Below are 13140 nucleotides of genomic sequence, written 5' to 3'. Positions count from 1 at the left end.
CTGGAGTTGTTATATTAGTGTTACTGAAGACGCTTAAAAGCCAGAATATGCAATCATATGCATTGAAGTTTAAAGTGAACATTGATTGTCACATTTTATTAGATGTTCTGACTGGAGAGAAATGTGTTGTTTAAACACCTGGATTCAAATATGGTGGTGAAAAAAATTCACTTCAGTTACAAGCACAATCATTACAAGTAACTCATTACAAGACAGATTCAGTTCCAATGCTAAAGACTTTTAATACATAAGTTCATGAGGAGATGTCTCAGATGCTTGAAGTGACAGATTGAAATGAAAATATGACATGTCTTGAAAACCAGTGTCTGAGTTGTATTCCTACTCAAACTGAGCTATCGAGAGGAGGTGCCACAGGTGTACAAAACAGGCTGACCCCATATTGTACTCATGTGAGATTGAAATTACTCTCTGGTTGGCAATAGTTACTGTACCTTACCTTGTACCATTTTTTTAGACTGTAACACCTGTGCTCTCCCACTGGTGCTTTCACAGTGGCATTGTTCAGATGCATTAGTCTATGATATTATAACTGTCATTACCTGTGCTATTGTGCGGTTCACTCCAAAGGAGAGTTGAAATTTGCTTTTGAGGGCCTTCGAGCGTTCGTCTCCATGTTTGCTCTGGGCAGTGACCACGGCGATGTCGCAGCTCTGGATGATTTCAGCTTTGGTGACGCGGCCAGTCGGGGGATGGCCATTCAGCGGTAAATCAGAGACAAGAGAGAGGGAAGATGGCGCTGACTGTAATCAGCAAGGGTCAGGGGGCACGGAGGAGAGGAGAGGAGAGGAGAGGAGAGGAGAGGAGAGGAGAGGAGAGGAGAGGAGAGAGAACAGGAATGCTTGTGTGACCACAGAGAAGATGAAGGGCCATCAAAGGTAGTTTTATGGTGGGTCACCAATTAGAAAATATCCTTGACCGCTTCACATGGGGGAGGTCAGAAGTGCAGTAAAGGGGAAACGGTTTACTGTGGTCGTGTGTACTGCTGTGCATGAACAGGTTCATGAAGTTATTCAGCATGTTTCACTATCATTATTGGTGAGGTGTTCATAGCTGTGTTTTCATAGCGTAAACAATGTTTTGTCTGTATTCAAATCAGCAACATTATGAGGTGTGACTCTGATAAACAGAAATTACAATACTCCAAAGACAAATGGAGGAGAAACAGACAAATCATTCTTGATTTGAAGATTGTTCGTGATTGTCTGGGATCTTTGATCTTTCTGAAGAGCAACTTACCTCTTGTCACTTTTTTTCCACGTAGGACTTCATACATTTATTTAATTATTTTCCTTCCGATACACTCTTTCCTCCCTTCGGAAGCTGTTGATTGATACTCCCATGTAAATAAGTTATGAGCACGCATATGCTATTTCCATGCATATCTTGCAGACTTATGAATTATGCATAAAACAAAATCACATCACCATAAAGCAAGAGTTTTATGACAGTTGCAAATGGGACATTGTATCGACAACCTGCAAAGCAGAATGGGGCATGAACAACTCTTTATTGATATTTACTGGGATGATTCCATACAGAGCCCCCTGAAAAAAGCAACTTATCAGTGATAGTATCTAAAGGTGGCAGATATATTCCCTGGTTCCTGGCAGCACACAAAAGGGCCTTGTTCTCTTGGGTTAGCGAGGTGGGCGTTAGCTTGACTGTGTTTGCATATGTAATGGAGCATGAATATGCTCAAACACAATTGAAGGCCTGCCTGATTCTATTGTGCATAAACACTATCAGCCTTAGAACACCGAAGCGGAAGATTCCAGTAACAAAGCTCTGCTCCCCGGATGAGAGAAAATTACTAACATAAAGACTACAAAGGAGATATCTCTGTCTGACAGAATCGAACGCATTACCTTCAAGGGTGCAAATGTAATTGTTTGTTAGGACTGTTAATTTATTATTTAATAAAGCAAGCCTCATACTGAGACACTCTGGGCTCTTTTTCCCCCTACACCCTTAGGTCAGAAACCTGTTATCTTACAGTGTTTCTGTTTATATAATCTTTTAATGAGATTCAATAGTGTAGAGCTGCAAGGAAGAATATCACATTTCATCTGCTAGGCCTTGGGAATTTAGATGCTGCACAGATAGATACACCACAGCAAAATTTCTTTTTACCTCTTTTTTTTTGTGAATTCATCTGCAGACTGAAAATTGCAGTCTTAGACGCAGAAGCTCCAATTCCGCTGTAAATGGGTTTTTCTCTGAAACTGCTCTAAAAATGGAAGAGCCATGAGACTTATTCCTTTTCACATCAACTCGTATTATGTACGGTAGAATTTCACGGCTGTTTATGGTTACGCTGTGGTGAAATCTAATTGATAATTTGGCTTGATCAATATCAGGCTGATTGTCTGAATATATATGGTTAAATCAAACCTTCAAGGGCTTGGCTTCTATGTTTTGTTTTGCTTTATTTCTGGCTCAGCCTCTGTTTGTGAGGAATTTCTATTTTTCTGATAAGCAGCATCATAAATCCAGCATGGTAAATAGACATCACTGTTTCAGTGACACATATCCATTTTCATACTGGGGATGCACTGATAAAGTAGTGCTGGACAGCTCATGCAGTTTTCCCTTAGCTCAATGCTAACAGCTCAGCTGGTAAGATGTGTAACATACACACACTTGCAAAGACACACACGCACACACGAACACACACGCTCACCAGACCTTTTTTTCTTTTTTTAGCATGTTTTGAGGGTTTTTTAAAAATATTTTTTATGTTTTTTATTTTGGAGAGCAGAGGTTCCACACACTCTTCCCCACCCATGCAGGGATGGGATGTTAACAGTGGGACAAGAAGCACCCTGCTGTTTTCCCCTTTGATGTTGGCCAGCAGTTCACAGCCACTGATACATATATCGATCAGCTAAAGCAACAGAAGTTTCTCTCCCGCTGCTCTGTATTTCATTTGTTCCCTGTGGTTCCTTCCTCGTATTGATTCCCATGAAGGGAGCTTTCAAACCGGCAGGCCAGAGAGAGCCGTTTACAACACCACACATCATTTTTTTCCCCTGTCATTTTCACTGGTGTGGAGGAAGGGAGGGGCTGCTTATTGCTTTTTACTCAAGATTTTTATATTTAAGATGAAATGCCAATTTGTAATTTGAATCTGTAGCTTTTCTTGTAACTTGTTTATTTTCTCTCCGTGTTTCAGCACAGATTCACAATATCACATAGAGCTCTGCATTTTCTGTAGGTGCAACAATTAGTATATGATAGTCTACTGAGTATCTGAGGAGTATAAGTAAAGGTGTCTTAAAATGTTAATAAGACTAAAATAAGATTGAAATATCTAAATGGAACATGGCCTGAAAAACGATGCTCATCTGAATAGCATCCATAACCCCATTTTCACATAGGCCCTTTGTTCTTCCCCGTCTCTGCTTAACTCTGGAAGTCTCTGGAACCAATGGGAATTCAGGGTTGGGGATGTAATTTGGTGGCACATGCTGAGTTTGAGCACAGACCAAGGACACCAGTGTGAAGACTTCATTTGAACAGATGCTCCTCGTTATATGTGGTCTGACACTGTGTCTGCACGTGCTCACTGGGGCCGCCAGAATTTCCACAAGCGTTTGTCCTTGTCTGCGCCATCTTAATAAACTTCACGGCGGCAATTTGGGATACAATTCGCTCCAACGTTTAGGAAAAAAGAATTTTGAAAAGAAACATCTGTTATGAAATGTGTTAATAGTTCTCCCGTAAGTGTGGTCCAACAGGGTAGAGGAAGATTCAGTCTCCCTCACAGTCTCAAATCCCCATGGGTCCTTCAACCCAGACACGCATGCTGAGAGACACGTCTAGGAGCGACAGGTTCCGAAAAAAAGAAAGAAAAAAAAAAAGCTTGACAAAGATGTTGGATCCCTTTTCTGCATGTGTAGCACTGCTCAGAAATGTTAATACACATTATTCACAGTGCCCTCCTGGGAACCGCTCTGGTTCAGGCATGCCGTGAGCTATTCACAAATCCCATTGAATTCAACTGCTGTCATTCTGTGTGAGACATTTTGGAGGTGCTGGAGTGACTCCATGCACCATATACAAATCCTTTGATGTATTTTCTTCAGACTTTCTAAATAAAACATGGAAGGGCAAACTGAAGAGTGAACAGCTGAACAGCGTACAGGAGCTGTCACAAAAACGAGGTTGACTCTGAGAATGGCTGAACCCTACAATATCGCCAGCGAGGAAAGAGAGACATCCAGACGTATTGAAGGACAAAGCCATCGACATTCAATTTTGATAGTTTGTCTATTTGTTTTCGAACCTGAAAAGCTTGAGGTTGGTGCACCACACCTTAACTCTGTGAATGAAGCAGCTATTCACATTGGCTTAACCATATCACCATAGCACACACCCACAGGGTATGCTAGACCATAACAATCACTATTTTCCACCTGCCAAAAAAGCGGCCCCATCCTCCTTTTCACTGTCATATATCTCACTGGCTCAGCCCTTCATACGTCAGCTGTGTCAGGGGTTTGCCAGCGCAAGAAACCATCACCTTGGCCCACTCACTGGGTGTCAATCTTGATTAACATCCCTGATTCATCTTCACCCTACTGCCGGACTGCCAGCCTCCCTCAGACAGTGGGCGAGTGAATGGGTGAGTGTATGGGTGAAAGAAAAAGATCAGTACTACTGGAATTGCAATGAAGGTTGTGATTGTTAGCGACACTCTCTCTCTCTCTCTCTCTCTCTCTCTTTCTCTCTCTCTCTCTCACACACACACTCATACACACATGTGTATCATGCATGCACACATACACATACATGGACATGCACATGCACACAGACACACACACACACACACACACACACACACACACACACACACACACACACACACACACCCACACGTGCATCATGCATGCACACACATACACATACAAATACACAAATGATTACTGTAAACTGTCTATTTTATCTGAAAGCTAATTTTGCTCATTTCGATGCAGGTCGCAGGACTGACCCGGTCAGTCTCTGGGAAGCGGCGGGAAAGGTGATAGCTCACTCCTGGGAGCCTGGAGATGTCTGCCACACTCTTCCTTCAGTGACAGATTACAGCAGCGGTGGATTAACTGATGAGGGTTCATTTCAGTTGACACTTATTAGAAGGCCAGCACAGAGAGACTATCAAGTTGTACGGAGATGCCTCTTGTGCATCGTGTTTCATAATAGATTTCTGGGAGATTTCTGCTGTGGTTATTTTCATATTAAAAGCGATGTCACGTTTATGCATGTTGAACATGTTTATGAAGCATTCTCTTTCATCTGTCAAGATACTGAGGTCTTAGGTCTTAAGAAAGAGATGTTTTTACACATAAGTTCAGGTAATTTTGCCTGACTTTCAAATGCATCATCACACATTTTACAGGTTAAGTTGGTGTATTGTCCCAGCTCAGAAATAGTTGTTCTTCATACTAATGTTTTGGTCAGGCAACAGTCATTAAGGACTTTTCGCTGAGTACATTCAGCCGCTGTTACTGCAGGAGAGAGATGTGTTTAAGCTCCGTCTTAGAAACGTGTGAGTGCATTCGCTGCTTTCAAAGAATACGATTACACGTCTCAGGAGCAAAGGATTGCCAGGCAGCATCCTGCACCACACTGTCAATAATAAGCATGAATCCATGAGCACAGGCTCAATCCACTGTATTTCCCCCTGTTATGGAGGGACTTGCAATTTCTATGTATAGTGATATCATTAAAGGTCATGGACACTGACCAAGCAGACACTATTTCACATGTTTCCGTGGCTGTTTAACCTGGCTTGGAAAGCTTGTCTATTGATCGTACAGACTTGGCCGATGCTGCTTACATGTACTTCAACCACAGTGACTCACTCTTTATCTGTCAACACAGAATAGACTCTGTGGGTTTGAATGTTTCTGTTCTCCTTACATAAAAAAAAACACATTAACATTAAATTCTGTTTATGTGTATTCTTTTTGCATCTCCCATTGCTCATAGGATATTTTTGATAATGGATTGTTGATACAATGCATTATTATTTATATAATGTTTGTGCTTTTCACAGCATGGTCCCAGCTGTTATGATGTTTTCACATGTATTGTTTGCTACTCAGCAGGTGACATTACACATGTATTATTTCTGTTTGTTTGTTTTTGGATGAGTCTAGGGAGAAGCCAAACATCACTAGTCAGGATGTGGCAGCCTTTCAGGAGTTTAAAAAGTGAGCTCACTGTGTGGCCTGTGGGAATTTTGGAAGGACAGGGTACAGTAAGGTAAGACAAAAGAGATGAGGATACCAACTGACATTTTCATACAAGCAGCTAATTGTTATCCTCTCCACAGCTACTTAAAAGTGCTTGACAAGGGATGGTACAAAGGCTGGATTTTAAGTTCAGTTACAGCTGTTCTGAACCACTGTGGAACTTCCGACATTGCGGACGAATGAAAAACAGTATTTTGCTCTAGAGCTTGTGAGAGGAAACTTACGCTAGTGAAACAGTTCGGCACAAGCTCATCTACAAATGCAAGATGGTTTCCAAAGAGATCAAAAGAACGGTACGGCAGAGGTCACTGAGCGAGTCAGGAACCCTGGGGTAAAGTATGGACACCTGGATGAAGTAATCTGTCACTCGGCTGTGTTTGGGCTTTCTCCAGCTGCCAGAGGCCTCCACGCCACTGGGCCTGATAACACAGGCAACACTCTTTGCCAGGCCTCTTCCCTTGCCGCCTGCTTATTTCTCAGGAGGAGGACACGTCTCTAATCCATGCTTTCCCGTCACCTGCCATGTCCAGTCGGCTCCTATGGCACTGCGAATATTTTGCACTCTCTGGGGCCTGTTTGAATTTCTCCCGCACGAATGTGGGATCGCCTGTCGGGAGTTGCCCCCCTAGATAACAAAAAAAAGAAAGAAAAAAAGAGAAAGAAAACTTTGCAATTTGTTTTCACCCAGCGGGCATGGGTAAACATGGCTCTCTCCAGGGGGAACTCCATGTAGATTATTTTCTGCCATGTGTTTACGGAACAGCGTCCACGTGTCGTGCTATCGCGCCCTCCCCCCCCCCCCCCCCCCCCCCCCTTCTGGTTAGCTGATAAAGCCACCTCTTGATGAGACTAATACACTGCCTGCACTCAGCATGTGAGGAGAAATCGCATTTTACCAGCCAGTCGCACAGTAGTCAAAGGCACAGGTAACCGAGTAAAGCCATACAGATGAGACAACATACATAAGCCTTACTGTGTCTGTTCATTTTTTATCTATTTATTTATTTATTTTGTGGTTATTTTCTGTTTGTCTGTTTGTTTTCTTTTTGCTAGGAGACAAAGAGAGTGATTAATCATGTTAAAATTTACAAATTCATCCACTTCTAGTTCTATGGTAGAGAGCGACTACATTGCCTGAGGGTTTGAAATCCAGCATTTTTTCCCCCAACATCTGCCCAATATTCCTGCTGCTGACACATAAAAAAAAAATCAGTAGTTGAATTTCTTTTATTTGACCACAGATTGGTTGGGCTTTAGATGTTGTCCTGTATACGTTTACATAAGCGTATGAACCATAAAGAATGACAGTTCTCTGCCCCCGAGGACACAGAGATGTGAGATTAAACGTTATTAAAGTCATACGTGAAGGTTGAAGAGCTCTGTGCTCTCCATGGAGCAGGTAAGAGTTCCTCAGTTTGTCTGTTTTGATGAATGGCCTCGATAACAGAGGTAACAGACAAGCTAGTGTGAAAGAGTGACCATGTCATCTGCTTCAATTAACGTGGCTCTCTGGATAGTAGGGGACCTTTTTTTTTGTTTTTTTTGAAACCTGAGGTTGAGTCAGGGTTTGTAGATGCTGTCAGAGTGAATTAAGGCTGAAGGAATGACAAGCATGTAGCAGCACTTAGGCCACTTTCCTCCTCACTGTTCTCCAGGGGCCTGGTCTCTTATTTATGACTCAGTGACCACAGAGAGGACCACGCAGCAAAGCCTGCCTTCTGCATGGAACTTTTTTTTTTTATTTATCCATTTTATTCTTTCTAGGGCTGCCATGCATTAAATAGCCTCTAGTAACCTGTGAATAAGTGGAAGAATGACTGACGTTTCTCTGTTTTCTTCTCTTTTCGTCGTCGTTTTTAACAGATCCTCTGATTGAACTTTATGTTTTCACTCTCACAACTGCTAATCATATAAATGCAATGTAAACGGGATACAAATAAATATGAGTATTTTTGAGGGAACGGTATCTGCAGTTATTGAGATACATCACAGTCTAAATCGATCAAACATTTGTGTTTCACATTGCGTTTTTGCTTGTTGAGTTACTTGTTTGTTTCTTTGCTCTTTGCAGACACTAAACGATCACAACACATCAATAATGTATTTTCCTTTTCTGTGCATTCCAAGTACTTGGTGTTTCTGTAATTCAAAATTGATTAGGCGCTGCCACCAACACCTGTGCTGCCCCGAAGCACTGCCTTATTTCACAAAGAGGAGAATTCTCAGGGGGTCAATTCCAACAAACATCAGCCATGAGATTTTTGCTTGTTTACCTATTTAATCTCAAGCTGAAGAACAAATCAGATCATGAAAGGTGGAAGATCCCATGTCGCAGGTTAAAATAAAGACTAACACCAGCACATGTGCTGTAGAGACCAGTTTGTTTTAGACATCCACTCATGCAGGATTAACAGCAGGTGTGAAACAGACAAACTGGCATCACATCAAAGGGAAATGCTGAAAGTTTATTAAATAATTTATTCATTTATTCCACCGCACTTACACCTCATGAATCTTTATTGGTTTGATTAAGATATTTTTCTTTACATCACCATGCAGAGGTTTATTAATTTTCTTAGAATAAGATAACTCCCTGTTGGCCATGTTCTTCTTTTTATTTTCTGATAGATAATACATAAATTCAATTATAAGGCTAACTGAATGAAATATCAGTGAGTGAATGAATAAACAGATAGGCCTGTCTAATATATGGAGGGGGTAAGAGCTGTCTATAAGGGTTTATTTAGGACTAGTGACCTTACTGTGTGCTGTGTGCTTGTAAGGTAATAGGTGCAAATGATTTTGTCGCCATGCCAGAACTGAACTGGAATTTCACATTTTAGTCAACATCTTTCTGTAATAGTTGTATAAACCGTATAGTAAGTAGACAAGTTCTATGGGAGAAGAACTCAGGAATCCTCATGTGGCCACATACTTTGCAAATATCTTCCAAAAAGAAGTGTCCACATGCGCGTGCGTTTTTTCACATCTATGGAATTGAGCAAAGCTTTTTCAAAGAGGGTGAGTAAAGAGAGAGTGTCTCAGAAAACTGGACATGGAGTACATACAAATATATATAACTGGACATGGAAGGTCCAATCTGTGCACCAGTAGGTTTTCTAATCCTTCCATAGTTCAGGGCAACGGCAAGAGTTACGGTATGATTTTTCTCCGAGCTCTGCTCATTGCAGTTATCTCAGAATTACTCACCAATGGCATTTGATCTTTCAACACAGTCAAGTCAAGAATCAACATGCGATTTGAAGTGCCTCCAAAACACATGTACACACAGGCCTAAGGGGGAAGTGATATGTACAATTTGTATGTGATTCTTATAGAAAGCATAAGTGTTGATAAAAACAAACAAACAAAAAAAAAAAAACCCCACAACGCACAATGTTAACTGTGTGTTATTCAATATCAAACTGAGTAAAAAAGCATTCTTGAACAAGGCAGTGATGGTTTACACCAATTTCAATGGTGCGAAACGACCAGGCGGCAATCGTCGGAAAGGATCTTTAGTCCATTTACTTGCCCATAGCTTTCCCCAGTCCTGTGGGTACACCAAGCAGGATGGGATTAAGGCTTTCAGCTTGAAGCTCAAGAGACGACGTAGAGGGAAAGAAATGAGCTCCTAACCATTAAATGAATCATTCATGCTTTCCCACAGATGCATTTAGAGGTAGAGTACTCCACACCATGGTCTCCCCACTGGCCCAGTTCATTTGCACCGTTTGTTTTCTTCAAAAGATGGAAGATATGCATATTAAGATCTAAGGGAGGAGTGGGAAAGGGGGGAGGAGGGATGAAAAACGGAGAGAAATTGCCATACAGTGTGAAAAACGACACACACAGACAGGAACAGAGGAAGTTACTGACATCCATTTGGTAAGGAAACTTGTAGACAAATACTTCCCTAAGACTAAAAGGGGGAGAATAAGGGAGAGAAGGAGGGAAAAAAGAAGAAAGGGGAGAAGAAGCGGAGAGGAGGTATTGATTTATGGGCTCCTGCTGTGTTACTGTCTCATTCATCGCTGTGTGTCCCTGCGCAACCAGCCGATCTGCCTTGCCGAGGAATCCCATCGCAACACCCCCACCCCCCACCAACCCCCACCCCCACCCCCACCCAGCCAGGTTCCCCTGTCTCTTTTTACAGACCTCTCTCACACCCGACAACCTTCTCTACAGTGAGCAACATGCAGCATGAACATGCAAAGCCCTCCCCATTTCCCTCCTTCACACAGAATTATTGTCTAGACCAAAGTACCATGCATCCTCACACCAGAACACACCCAGTCAATGTCATGCGTGTATGTGTGTGTGTGTGTGTGTGTGTGTGTGTCTAGGTCTATTAGCCCTAAGCATGACTCATAACATCTTCTCGTCAAACAGCTTTCTCAGCCTAGCATGTCGTTATCATCATCACCCTCTAATTTTATTTCCCTGTTCCTTTATTGTTATTTATTGCAGCTTGTATTATTGGTCATGATCTCATTAATGATGGGGAAATTTTTCCTTATTAGTCAAGGTGAGGCCTGTACCTCAGAGGTTTGCTACTGGCATTTGCACATCCAAATACATCCTTCAAGGGTCTATTTTACTGGTTTCAGATGAAGGGAGAAAAGGAAAGGAATAGAGAGAGAATGAGAATGAGAGAGAGAGAGAGAGAAAGCGAGAGAGAGAGAGAGAGAGAGAGAGAGAGAGAGAGAGAGAGAGAGAAACACAGAGGTAGCAGGGCCTTGGAACAAGTGTTGCTTGTTCTATTATTCAATAAAACAAAGTGGGAGTTGCACCTTGGTGCTATGGACTTATCCTTCCTCGTCTTAATGACTCCATACTGATTGCTGTTGGATCTGACAGCTCTGGTGTCTAAATAATTTAACAGCATCACTGTCTGATCACCAAGTTCCAGCTGCCATTATGTGCCCAAGGATTTATCCTTCAGTCGAAATGGAACAACTTCCCTCAGAAAACCGTGCTGCTTTATTGCATATCTACCACACCGAGGAGGTTTAAGAAACAGTTTGGCTCTTAATAATGTATTTTTAGTAGAGACCAGGGCTGAGGAGAGACACTTTGTATGAATATTCATAAAAGTCTCAAGGAACCAGAGATGAAGTTCAGAGCAGCACGACTGAGATGTATGGTGCTGAGTTTGGAGGGGGAGAATAATGGATATCCATAAGAATCAAGATCTCGCAGGGAAGCTGAGCAAGTGGCTAGTCGCTTACCTGTGCTGCTGTGGTCGGATTTATGTTCACCAGCCTCCTCTGGGTTCATGTGGGAAATCTGGCACTTTCTGAGTTGATAGGGTCATCTGATCTATGGCGTGGAGCTGGTTGAGGACGAGGCCATTACTTAGTATGCTAATCAACCCTCTCTAGCTTTTAGTCAAGGTGAGAGCAAGCAGAGCACGCCACGCTACAAACCCAGATGTCATTACAAGGCGAGAGGTCAGCAAAGGCAAATGCTTTTATCAGGCTATGGACCAGTGGAGAGAGAGAGAGAGAGAGAGAGAGAGAGAGAGAGAGAGAGAGAGCAGGAAAAATATTTTAAGGCATAGAAGATACCCAATAAATCACATGACTCTAATTCTACTGTCAGAGCATCCAAGTCAAATTTACTGTCATTGCCAACAGGTCAAGGACACTGAGTTGACCTCTCTCTCTCCCTCGCTCTCTCTCTCTCTCTCTCTGGCGAAATAGGATACTGTATGCCTAGATGAGGCAACTGAATAATCTTTTCCCGTTCTGTTTCAACCTTTAAAGTGAGACTGAAGTTGAGATGGCTAAGACAAGATGTCAAAAGAACAATAATGACAAAACACCCCATCCCTTGTCTGCCCTACATCTCTAAGTTGTGCAGATGATTGGCCTCTCCAGAGCCATGGAGACTGTCCTCTTGGAGGGGAGTGGTTGCTGCCACCAGCCTCTCTTTCTTTTGATTTGTTGACACCATCATCCCATGTAGCTCCTAAACCTTTCACATCTCTGTATCTTTTCTTCTCTGGACATGGAAAATAAAAGCTAAACTGCTCTACCTCCATTATTAAACCAGTTCCACTCTGTATGTCCTGGGTAGCATCTCTAGGTAAAGATCTGTCAAGATTACATTTTTCCCCCTCAGACTTTTTCTTTTAAGGTTCAGCTGCATTACCGCTCTTTGACTTTCACTTGTTATAGAGTCATCTTCGGCCTTTCAAGATGGTGATCTTTCGCAGTGAGCCGCACCTGTCCAGCCTCCCTTCACTTGATCAGACCTCGTGGATATTAGCGAGGAGCTTTCAGACGTGAAGGCCGCCCCTAAATGAAATCATCTGCGGCCTGGTGCGGGGATTTACTACCAGTGTGGCACGAGACTGGAAGATCTGGCGAAATGGTCCCCATGGATTGGGTTGGGCTGCTATTAGCAGAAGAAAATGATTCACTCTGAGTGTATTTTAATCAATACTTGGCTCCTCTCTTCACACTGATGATTGTGACATAGTACCTGTCAACAAGCAGCGGTTCCTCTGAGGTTTCCAGGGCAACCATTTTTTTTTCTGTAAAGATCAGTCTACACCATGAACGAGGGGAAAAATCATTGGAGAAATCATTGGATTCTTTCTTTCATCATTGCAGTTTTAGCTGCCATGATTTCACAATTCAAGTTTGATTAAGGACTGACTGCTTTTATTGTAAGTTTGATTTTTTTTTTCTTAATTCAGCTTTGAAATACTTGATATTGACACTCATGCAAATGCATTTCACAGACATGTGGGCAAAATTTCATTTGGAGAGGACAGGCATGAGTGTTTTACCTCTCCCAAGAATGTTGTACGTCAGTGATACAGAGATTCTGTTTACCCAAAGGACAAGTACTGTAC

The 13140-nt window shown here is 42.2% G+C and overlaps 1 protein-coding gene across 1 annotated transcript in view; it reads right to left on the bottom strand.

The window, feature by feature from the left end:
- The window catches only part of LOC115804707 (F-box only protein 40), a 38682-nt gene extending 27127 nt beyond the window's left edge, over window positions 1–11555 (bottom strand). The window contains 4 exon segments of the mRNA XM_030765214.1: window positions 561–761; window positions 6500–6528; window positions 6793–6900; window positions 11507–11555. Coding sequence (XP_030621074.1) covers window positions 561–761; window positions 6500–6528; window positions 6793–6900; window positions 11507–11555 — 387 coding nt within the window.
- Window positions 11556–13140: the final 1585 nt, after the last annotated feature.

The sequence above is a fragment of the Chanos chanos genome, chromosome 2, assembly GCF_902362185.1.
Source record: "Chanos chanos chromosome 2, fChaCha1.1, whole genome shotgun sequence".
In the NCBI taxonomy this organism is placed as follows: Eukaryota; Metazoa; Chordata; class Actinopteri; order Gonorynchiformes; family Chanidae; genus Chanos; species Chanos chanos.
The sequence above is the reverse complement of the archived record's forward strand: the minus strand, read 5'-3'. Positions and strand labels throughout refer to the sequence as shown.